The sequence below is a fragment of the Hyla sarda genome, chromosome 11 (genome assembly GCF_029499605.1).
Source record: "Hyla sarda isolate aHylSar1 chromosome 11, aHylSar1.hap1, whole genome shotgun sequence".
In the NCBI taxonomy this organism is placed as follows: domain Eukaryota; kingdom Metazoa; phylum Chordata; class Amphibia; order Anura; family Hylidae; genus Hyla; species Hyla sarda.
Window position 1 is genome coordinate 14,766,497 of NC_079199.1, and position 12,561 is coordinate 14,779,057.

The 12,561-nt window shown below is 43.9% G+C and overlaps 1 protein-coding gene across 1 annotated transcript in view; it reads right to left on the reverse strand.

Moving 5' to 3' along the window:
- Positions 1 to 12,285, reverse strand: part of TUNAR (TCL1 upstream neural differentiation-associated RNA) — a 35,139-nt gene extending 22,854 nt beyond the window's left edge. Inside the window, exon 1 of the mRNA XM_056545933.1 lies at positions 11,762 to 12,285. Coding sequence (XP_056401908.1) covers positions 11,762 to 11,800 — 39 coding nt within the window. The 5' untranslated portion in view covers positions 11,801 to 12,285. The remainder of the gene's footprint in view (positions 1 to 11,761) is intronic.
- Positions 12,286 to 12,561: the final 276 nt, after the last annotated feature.

Sequence of the window (12,561 nt, forward strand, 5' to 3'; positions counted from 1 at the left end):
ATATTTTGCCCCTGTCCTGGTATATATATATATATATATATATATATATATATATATATATATATTAGTGTTGAGCGCAAATATTTGAAATGCAAATTATTATCACGAATATTCGCACTTCGCAATTTAGTGAATATTTAGAATAAAGCGCTATATATTCGTAATGACGAACATTCGTTTTTTTTCTTCTTAGCACACATCACAACAATGATATGTGCAGTGTAAAAAAATAAAAAAGTGATCACCCCTCCCAGCTTCCAGCTTGCGGTGTCGGTGTGGAGCACGAGTATTTAGTATATGCAAATACGCGAAAATTCGCGAATATCGGCACTTCCAGAGGACACTGATCCCGCCCTTCTTTTAGCTTGTCAGCCAATGAGAATGATGCAAATACAGTTGTCAGAGGTTAGCAACATCCCTAGCAACCAATAGGAACGCTACCCATCCCTTCACTATATGAGATTCCTCCCATTAGCGTTTTTTTTTTTTTTTTGCAGTTTCATGAGGTTGTGAGAGGAGATAGAACACTGTCTGTGCTGCGCTTTTTTTCTTCAAAGCAAATAAAATTATATTCTGAACTGATAGTGTAATATAGGGTAGGTTATAGGGTAGGTCAGTTTAGCTGATGGGTTCTAGTATAGGGTATAGTGTTAGTTAGTTTAAAGATATGATCGAGCATGCGCACTATACGAATTTCATTACGATTTTCGAATGAAAAAAAGTGAACGAACATAGCGAATATGTGGATTTTGCGGACAAATATTCGTCCATGTATTTGCGTAATATCGCAATATATATATATAGTGGTCCCTCAACATACGATGGTAATCCGTTCCAAATGGACCATCGTTTGTTGAAACCATCGTATGTTGAGGGATCCGTGCAATGTAAAGTATAGGACAGTGGTCTACAACATGCGGACCTCCAGATGTTGCAAAACTACAACACCCAGCATGCCCGGACAGCCGTTGGCTGTCCGGGCATGCTGGGAGTTGTAGTTTTGCAACATCTGGAGGTCCGCAGGTTGAAGACCACTAGTACTGGAGGTTATACTCACGTGTCCCCGCCGCTCCGGACCGTCACCACTCGTCACCGCTGCCCTGGATGTCGCCCTCCATCGCTGTTGCCGCGTCCCCGATGCTCCGGCAAGGCCTCTGCTTCCCCGGAATCCTCGCTCTCCGTCGCCGCCATCACGTCGCTACGCACGCCGCTCCTATTGGATGACGGGACGGCGTGTGCAGCGACGTGATGATGATGGAGAGCGCCGACGGTGCAGGGGATCCCGAAGAGGACGCGCCGGAGCCCCGAGGACAGGTAAGTGATCGTCAGCGGACCACACGGGGCACCGTATACGGCTATCTGGTGGCAGCTGAAGCAGTCTGAGCTGCCGGATAGCCGTTTATGCGATGGCCCCGACATACAAAAGCATCGTATGTTGAAATGATCGTATGTCGGGGCCATCGTAGGTCGGGGGGTCACTGTATACTGTATCATTGTATGGTTTAATGTAATACAACAGGAACCTGTAAAAACGTATCAGTTAAATGGTTGCTCTCCATTTATGTCCATTTATGTCTGGAGCTTCCTGAGGCAGAAATGCAGGGACGTCCTCCCTCTCCTCCTCCGGTGCCCCCTACAGATCGGTCGTGTGGCTGTCGTCAGAACCATTACTTTAGAGGGAGCTCCGCAGGATGGCAGGGAGGAGCACTACAGATCTGCATGACCCGGCATAGGGAAACCCTGATGATGTAACTGGAGAATAACCATATGAGGATAGTCCCGTCAGGGCCACCACCAGGGGAGTACAGTCATTGTTCAGCATAACTTGCTGCCCACTCCCACTGCGCCTCCTTACCAGCAGCACTTGCATAGAAGCTGTAAACGCTGTTTTAACGTCGATCTCTGCCTCCTGTACTTACATTACGCAAATGTCTATGTAATATACAATCAGGGGCGCAGCCTTATACTACAGGCCATATGATGATATCATTTCATCACACAGCCTGCCAGAGAAGTCCCGAAAAGTGAGTGGGTCACTACCTACTGGGGAATTACCCACCGGGGGCACTACCTACTGGGGAATTACCCACCTGAAGACACTACCTACTGAGGGCATTACCCACCGGGGGCACTACCTACTAGGGAATTACCCACCTGGGGGCACTACCTACTGAGGGCATTACCCACCGGGGGCACTACCTACTAGGGAATTACCCACCGAGGGCACTACCTACTGGGGCATTACCCACTTGGGGGCACTACCTACTAGGGAATTACCCACCGGGGGCACTACCTACTGGGGCATTACCCACTTGGGGGCACTACCTACTAGGGAATTACCCACCGGGGGCACTACCTACTGGGGCATTACCCACTTGGGGGCACTACCTACTAGGGAATTACCCATCTGGGGGCACTACCTACTGGGGGCATTACCCACCTGAAGACACTACCTACTGGGAGGATAACCCACCTGGGGGCACTACCTACTGGAAGCATTAATTACCTATCAGGGGCTTCTACCTTATAGGGGGGATTCCCTACCTACCTACTAGGGGCATTACCTGATAGGGGAGGGGAAATTACCTACCTACTGAGGGCTTCTACCAAATGGAAGGGAATTTCCTACTCCCCACCACCCAATATTCCTAACCATTTTTCCCAAACACACTCACCTACTCCCTCATACTATGCGGGACACCAAGGGGGGGGGGGCATTATCTGTACCATTATTTGCACTCTATTTAGATATATTAATGACTGTATAAATGCATGTGAAAGTATAAGTATCTGTATGTATCTGTATATGTTTGAGTATCTGTCTGTATGTCTATATGTCTTTATGTATGAGGGTATACTGTTTACATGTGTATGTATGACTATACAACTGCAAGTTATAGTATTTGTCTGTAAATGTGTGAATGTATGAATGTACAGTGACCCCCCGACCTACGATGGCCCCGACATACGATCATTTCAACATACGATCACTCTCAGAGGCCATCACATGTTGAAGGCAGCATCAACATACGATGCTTTTGTATGTTGGGGCCATCGCATAAACGGCTATCCGGCAGCGCAGACTGCTTCAGCTGCCACCGCATAGCCGTTTACGGTGCCCTGTGTGGTCCGCTGACGATCACTTACCTGTCCTCGGGGCTCCGGCGCGTCCTCTTTGAGCTCCGCTGCATCGCCAGCGCTCTCCATCGTCGTCATCACGTTGCTGCGCACGCCGTCCCATCATCCAATAGGAGCGGTGTGCGAAGCGACGTGATGGCGGCGACGAAGAGCGAGGATGCCGGGGAAGCAGAGGCCTTGCCGGAGCGTCGGGGACACCTTGGGGACGCGGCGACAGCGATGGAGGGCGACATCCAGGGCAGCGGTGACGAGCGGTGACGGTCCGGAGCGGCGGGGACACGTGAGTATAACCTCCAATACCAGTGGTCTTCAACCCGCGGACCTCCAGATGTTGCAAAACTACAACTCCCAGCATGCTGGGTGTTGACCCCCCCCCCGACCTACGATGGCCCCGACATACGATCATTTCAACATACGATGCTTTTGTATGTCGGGGCCATCGCATAAACGGCTATCCGGCAGCGCAGACTGCTTCAGCTGCCACCGGATAGCCGTTTATGGTGCCCCATGTGGTCCGCTGACGACCACTTACCTGTCCTCGGGGCTCCAGCGCGTCCTCTTCGGGATCCCCTGCATCGTCGGCGCTCTCCTTCGTCGCCATCACGTCGCTGCACACGCCGTCCCGTCATCCAATAGGAGCGGCATGCGTAGTGACGTGATACTCTCTTATCTGAATATGTATGAATGTCTGTAAACAAATGTGTAATAGTATGAGTATCTGCATACATGTGTGTGTGTATGAGTGTCCATGTACTACATAAGTGTTTGTATTCCTGTTTATGTGTGTACGTATGAGTGGATGTATATATAAATGTGTGAGCATCTTTCTTTAGGTATCTTTGCATGTGTATCAGTGTTTATATTGCATAAGTATATATATATATATATATATGAATTTTATACATAATAAATACATATACAGTGATCCCTCAACTTACAATGGCCTCAACATACAATAGTTTAAACATACAATGGTCTTTTTTGGACTATTGTAACTTAAAACCAGACTCAACATACAATACTATGGAATCTGTGAAACGTGTCAATGACCGGAAGAACCGACCAATCAGAATGGACAGTTCACTGGTAAAACCCCCGTATTCCTAAAGTGTATGCACTGACTGGTGTCTGGTAGCGCCCCCTACAGTACAGGGAGGTATTACATGTTCTGTACTACTGTATTACTGAAGTGCATGCACTGACTGGTGTCTGGTAGCGCCCCCTACAGTACAGGGAGGTATTACATGTTCTGTACTCTTTACCTGTATCACTGAAGTGCATGCACTGACTGGTGTCTGGTAGCGCCCCCTACAGTACAGGGAGGTATTACATGTTACCTGTATTACTGAAGTGCATGCAGTGACTTGTGTCTGGTAGCGCCTCCTACAGTACAGGGAGGTATTACATGCTCTGTACTCTTTACCTGTATTACTGAAGTGCATGCACTGACTGGTGTCTGGTAGCGCCCCTTACAGTACGGGGAGGTATTACATGCTCTGTACTCTTTACCTGTGCCAGAATTAGCATCCCATTTGGACACCAGGTGGGGGCGGCTCCATTTAACTTTTTTTTAGGACATTGCGTGTTCTGTGCAGGACCCTGAAGAAGCTCCTTTCCTCAACATAGACCAGTGTTTCCCAAAGAGGGTGCCTCCAGCTGTTAGCAAAACTACAACTCCCAGCAGCCGAAGGCTGTCCGGGCATGCTGGGAGTTGTAGTTTTGCAACAGCTGGAGGCACCCTGTTTGGCAAACACTGAAATAGACAGTGATTTACAGCTCACAGCAGATCTTTCTTACTTTTATATATAAGGACTTCCTTTATCTGTATTAGTTATCTACTTATTTTTCTTTAATCCTCACTTTTTCCTATTTTCGGATGACATTTTGGGGTTTCAGAACCAATTCCCAGGTTTCCATAGATTTATGGTCTCAACATACAATGGATTCAACATACAATGGTCGTCCTGGAACCAATTAATATTGTAACTTGAGGGACCACTGTATATGACTGCACAAATCCCTTGATATGTTGTATATGTGTCTATTTAGTATAGCACTGCTGGCACTATTGCTTAGTCTTTATGTGCATGTATGTTTGTGTATGGCTGTATGTAAAAATACATCTGATACAGTATAAGCATCTATCTGAGTAAGTGTATTCCTACCATGTGATTAATGTATAAGGGCCTGTATGTATATGTTAATGTCTTAGTATCCTTACTGTCTATATATGTCTATATACTGTCTATATGCATGTGCATGCATCACTGCTTATCTGCATGAATGTACATATGTATGAATACTTATAAGCCTGTGTATGTATGTGCAAAGACATGACTGTATACGTTCTGTATAAATGCCTGTGTATTATAGATTCATGTGATGACTGTAACATTTACATATAGTGTATGTGTGTGCGTATCCATAAGTGTATGAGCATCTATTTGCATGTTATAATAAGAATTACTATTGTTATTTGTAAAGAATTGTGTCACATTGTGGACAAGGACTGAATATGAATATGACTCTACTTAAAATATCTGGAACTTTACAAAATACAGATCCAGGGAGAGAAACAGGTATGAAACACTGATCTAGAGAACCAGATATGAAACGTTGATCTAAAGAACCAGGTATGAAACGCTGATCTAGAGAACCAGATATGAAACGCTGATCTAGAGAACCAGGTATGAAACGCTGATCTAGAGAACCAGGTATGAAATGCTGATCTAAAGAACCAGGTATGAAACTCTGATGTAGAGAACCAGGTATGAAACGCTGATCTAGAGAACCAGGTATGAAATGCTGATCTAGAGAACCAGGTATGAAACGCTGAGATTGTAACCAGGTATGAAACTCTGATGTAGAGAACCAGGTATGAAACTCTGATGTAGAGAACCAGGTATGAAACGCTGATCTAGAGAACCAGGTATGAAACGCTGATCTAGAGAACCAGGTATGAAACGCTGATCTAGAGAACCAGGTATGAAACGCTGATCTAGAGAACCAGGTATGAAACGCTGATCTAGAGAACCAGGTATGAAACGCTGATCTAGAGAACCAGGTATAAAACTCTGATCTAGAGAACGAGGTATTAAACGCTGATCTAGAGAACCAGGTATTAAAAGCTGATCTAGAGAACCAGGTATGAAACGCTGAACTAGAAAACCAGATATGAAACGCTGAAATTGTAACCAGGTATGAAACTCTGATCTAGAGAACCAGGTATGAAACGCTGATCTAGAGAACCAGGTATGAAACGCTGAGATTGTAACCAGGTATGAAACGCTGATCTAGAGAACCAGGTATGAAATGCTGATCTAGAGAACCATAAATGAAACACTGATCTAGATAACCAGGTATGAAACTTTGATCTAGAGAACAGGTATGAAACGCTGTTCTAGTGAACCAGGTATGAAACGCTGATCTAGAGAACCAGGTATGAAACACTGATCTAGAGAACCAGGTATGAAACGCTGATCTAAATAACCAGGTATGAAATGCTGATCTAGAGAACCAGGTATGAAATGCTGATCTAGAGAACCAGGTAGGAAATGCTGAGATTGTAACCAGGTATGAAATGCTGATCTAGAGAACCATAAATGAAACGCTGATGTAGATAACCATAAATGAAACGCTGATCTAAATAAGCAGGTATGAAATGCTGATCTAAACAACCAGGTATGAAACGCTGATCTAGAGAACCAGGTATGAAACGCTGATCTAGAGAACCAGGTATGAAACGCTGATGTAGATAACCAGGTATGAAATGCTGATCTAGAGAACCAGGTATGAAACGCTGTTCTAGTGAACCATGTATGAAATGCTGATCTAGAGAACCAGGTATGAAACGCTGATCTAGAGAACCAGGTATGAAACGCTGTTCTAGTGAACCAGGTATGAAATGCTGATCTAGAGAACCAGGTATGAAACGCTGATCTAGAGAACCAGGTATGAAATGCTGATCTAGAGAACCAGGTATGAAATGCTGATCTAGAGAACCAGGTATGAAATGCTGTTCTAGAGAACCAGGTTTGAAATGCTGATCTAGGGAACCAGGTATGAAATGCTGATCTAGTGAACCAGGTAGGAAACGCTGATCTAGAGAAACAGATATGAAATGCTGATCTAGAGAACCAGGTATGAAACGCTGATCTAGTGAACCAGGTATGAAATGCTGATCTAGAGAACCAGGTATGAAATGCTGATCTAGTGAACCAGGTAGGAAACGCTGATCTAGAGAAACAGATATGAAATGCTGATCTAGAGAACCAGGTATGAAACGCTGATCTAGTGAACCAGGTATGAAACGCTGATCTAGAGAACCAGGTATGAAACGCTGATCTAGTGAACCAGGTATGAAATGCTGAGATTGTAACCAGGTATGAAACACTGATCTAGAGATCCAGAATCCTCTTCCTGTCAGCAATTGTTTTGTGCTGATACCTGAAGTCTATATGGAGGGCAAGGGTTAATTCTGCGAGGAGCCTTAAAACGGTAAGAAAGAAAAAAACTGGAAATAATTTGATACATTAAATTTGCAGCTGATACATATGAGGGACATTGAATCACTTCTGCCACATTGGCACTTTTGCTGGGTCTCACATCTTTTACACTGTTGCTAGGCGACTGAAAATCTGGGTACCAGTCTGATGTCTTCCGATATCTGTCTTGGGAAATCACTAAACTGCTACTTACTAATCAGACTACATCCGAGCGATGGCTGATACAGAGTCAGGGAAGATTCCTGGGGAGATCCTACCGGGGATCATGGGGGGAGCCCACCAGGGATTATGGAGAGATCCTACTGGGGATCATGGGGAAATCCTACCGGGTATCATGGGGAGATCTTGTCGGGAACCATGGGGAGATCATACCAGGTATCATGGGAGATCATATGGGGGGATCATGGGGAGATCCTATCGAGTATCATGGGGAGATCCTATTGGGTATCATGGGGAGATCATATCGGCGATGATGGGGAAAGCTCACCGTGGATCATGGAGAGATCCTACCAGGGATCATGGGGAGATCCTACTGGGTATCATGGGGAGATCATATCGGGGATGATGGGGAGAGCTCACCGTGGATCATGGGGAGATCCTACTGGGGATCACGGGGAGATCCTATTGGGAACCATCGGGAGATCATACCAGGGATCATGGGGAGATCCTTCAGGGGATCATGGGGAGATTCTACCAGGGATCATGGGGAGATCCTATTGGGAACCATCGGGAGATCATACCAGGGATCATGGGGAGATCCTTCAGGGGATCATGGGGAGATTCTACCGGGGATCATGGGGAGATCCTACCGGGGATCATGGGGAGATCCTATCGGGATCATGGGGAGATCATATCAAGGATCATGGGAAGATCATATCAGGGATCATGGGGAGATCCTACCTGGGATCATGGGGAGATTCGACCAGGGATCATGGGGAGATCAAATCGGGGATCATGAGGAGATCATATCGGGGGTCATGGGGAGATCATATCAGGGATCATGGGGAGAACATACCAGGGATCATGGGGAGATCATATCAGGGATCATGAGGGGATCATATCAGGGATCATGGGGAGATCCTACCAGGGATCATGGGGAGATCCTACCAGGGATCATGGGGAGATCCTACCAGGTATCATGGGGAGATCATACAGGGGATCATGGTCACATTCCTGCAGAAATTTTATTTACTTTTACATTTTATTGTTTGTTTTTTTATTTGCTTTCTCTATAGGAAAAATAAAACAGAATTTCATAATAACACAAAACTAACAATAATAATAAGAAACATTGTTGCAAAATAAAGTTGGAGGAGTTACTGTGAAGTTAACTGGATGATGACCATTGTGAAGGCAACGTGAGCGATGAGACCTGATGGAGAGATAGAACTTTAATATGTGGATTTTTTCAAGGGGCGGGGGAGGGGGGGGGGGGGCGGAAAGCAACAATAAAAAAAAAAATTAAAAAAATCAACAATAATAATAATAATAGTCTCTAAAGTTCTAAAAATAATAACTATTAGTATTGCTCTAAAAATTCCAACAAAATTCCATAAATATAGGTGGGTAGCAACAACAACAAAAAAATTCTAAATAAATACATAATAATAATAATAATGTCCCCCCGCCCCAAACAATGTAAGTGGGTATAACAGAAAAAAAAACTTATAACATTTTTTAAATATAATAATAATAAATGGGGCAAGAAATAAATAAGTAAAAATTCCAAATAAATATAGGTGGGTAGCAATAAAAACTAATTAAAAAATAATAAAAATAATTCCCCAAAAATAATTATGGGTTGCGGTAAAAAAATAAAGTATAAATACATTTAAAAAAAATGTAATGTATTATTATTTCTAAGGTTTACAATGTTTTATTTATTTTTATGTATAGTTTATTTTATATTTCTTTTATTAATATTCAAAATTGCATTCCCTTTATGGCTTAAAGGGGTACTCTTTGTTCCGAACGCTGACTGGTGGTGGCAATAGGTAGTGACATCACGGCCTCGTGGCGTCACGCCACGCCCCCTCAATGCAAGTCTATGGGAGGGGGCGTGGTGTTCGCCACGCCCCCTCCCATAGACTTACATTGAGAGGGTGTGGCGTGATGTCACAAGGGGGCGAGGCCGTGACATCACAACCCCCGTTGCTCGCACTGCGGGACCCCCTCGATCAGACATCTTATCCCCTATTCTTTGGATAGGGGATAAGATGTCTAGGGGAGGAGTACCCCCTTTAAAAAAAAATTTTTACAAATTTTGAAATGTTATCCGGAATTTAATATTGCTGTTTTTTGAAGCTAAAACTAGTTTTTTTAATTCACTTTGGCAGCCAATGGTATCCGCCTATTGATGTAACGTAAAGAAAAGGAGACTCGGGGACTCACCATGATGCAGCAAACTTCTCTTTATTCCAAGAGGTACAGCTGGGTACACATCAAAGTAAAGGAGCCCCCCCTTTCTTCGATGTGCACCCAGATGCTGCAGCACGGTGAGTCGCGGGGGTCTCCTTTACGTTACATTTCTATGGACTAGTTTCACTCTGAGCCCCACCTGAGACTGCTACTGTGGACTCCGGTCAGTACAAGTCGTTCACTCAGCTCGTTGCTCACTATCTACACGGTAGTGCCAGATACATTATAGTCTTTTTCGTTATCATTTCGTATCCGCCCATTGTCATCTCAACCCAAACATCCCCTGGCTGTTACCATGCCCACGCAAAACTAAATTCGACCGCTTTTTAGGCTTTGTTCACACGTCACATTTTTTCATGGTAACGTTATGGTTTTTTTTTACTGCGATTTGTCAAAATCATGGTAAACCGAGCTATTCTTGCAACAATTTCTTTATCCAAAATGTAGTCTTTATGCCATCATTCTAAGCAACACTCATTGTTATAGTAGACTTGTAACTACAGTATTATACAACAATGGATCATATAAAGTCCGCACCGAGAGGAGATCTTCAGGACATGTCCCTACATTCAATTGCAAGGTTGATGATGATGATAATGATGATGAAGTTGATGATGATGACAGTGATGATGATAATGATAAAGTTGATGATGATGAATTTGATGATGATGATGATGATGAAGTTGATAATGATGATAGTGATGATGATGAAGTTGAGAGGAGATCATCAGGACATGTCCCTATATTCAATTGCAGGTTAATGATGATGATGAAGTTGATGAAGATTATGATGATAATGAAGTTGATGATGATAAAGATGATAATAAAGTTGATGATTAAGTTGATGATGATGATGATGATAATAAAGTTGATGGTGATAAAGTTGATGATGATGATGAAGTTGATGATGATGAAGTTGATGATGATGAAGTTGATGACGTTTATGATGATGATGAAGTTGGTGAAGATGATGGTGAAGTTGATGATGATGAAGTTGGTGGTGATGATGATGACATTGATGATGATGATGATGAAGTTGGTGATGATGATGATGATGAAGTTGATGATGATGATGAAGTTGATGATGATGAAGTTGATGATGATGATGATAACGAAGTTGATGGTGATAAAGTTGATGATGATGATGAAGTTGATGATGATGAAGTTGATGATGATGAAGTTGAGGGGGGTTGTTGATGATGATGTTTATGATGATGATGAAGTTGATGATGATGAAGTTGGTGGTGATGATGATAACGTTTATGATGATGATGAAGTCGGTGATGATGATGATGAAGTTGATGATGATGATGATGAAGTTGATGATGATGACGTTGATGATGATGACGTTGATGATGAGGATGAAGTTGATGATGATGATAATTCTCAGACCATATCTGGAACCTACATCCCTCCACCCCCCTCATAGGGTCACCAGTGTTACCTGCTATGTCTAGAGCAGTGGTCTCAAACTGTGGCCCTCCAGATATTGCAAAATTTCAACTCCCAGCATTCCCTGCTGGGAGTTGAAGTTTTGCAACACCTGGAGGGCCACAGTTTGAGACCACTGCTCTGGAGACTTCCTAAGTGAGATGTCTTCTGGATTCTGAACACTGAAGATCCTCTCTAGAAGTTCTCCCCCTTGAGTTGACCAAACCATGTGTTGGCTGTCGCTATAATACATAATAATTGGTCCTTACCCTGCCCAGCATCAAGATGTGGGGCGCAGCACTGAGCATACTGCCAGCAGCGGGGCGCCCATGTTTGTCCAAGAAGACATAATATCAGGAGATGTCATGATTGTCCTTCTCATTGAGTCTCAGCTTTCTTGGAAGTCCAGAGGACAAAGCCAAAGAGAGTTTCCCATTATCTGCGTTCCGGCTCTTCCAAGGCGTCTCCAAGAAGACGTCCAAGATCCCGAGATGTCACATTGCGAGTCCTAGCAAGTAACTAGTGGAAAATGTTGAGGGGACCTGCTTAGTGACCCAGACCTCTCCTCCTCCCTCCACTGGAACTTTGACTTCTTCTGGATCCACACTTCATTCTGGATCAGCTTGACTGCTTTGGAAATAGGGAGGAAAAGAAAAACAAAAATTCTATTAAGAACTGAACCAAGGAGCCTGATAGGTCCTCAGCCTGGGGCGACCTCCTTCTAGGCTGGGATCTGTAGACTGGGGTCCGTCAATGAGAAGAGAAGCTCAGAAGATGTATGCCGTACTGAGGATTTAAGAAGCAATAGTCAATGGCAATAGTCTGCGCCTCTCCTTCTCTCCCTCCCTCCCCTCACTGGGAATCCCAGTACACCCCCCTCCTGTTCCACTAACCCTTTCACTGTTGCAGCACATGCTTGTTGTGTTACTATTCCGATACATTGTATCAAGGATTCTTATTCCATCTATGATATCAAGAAATAAAATAATGTGTCTCATGTTGCACATACAATTCTTGAATTCCTCCATATAAAACATAAATAGGACTGTGCTTCTAATATATATATATA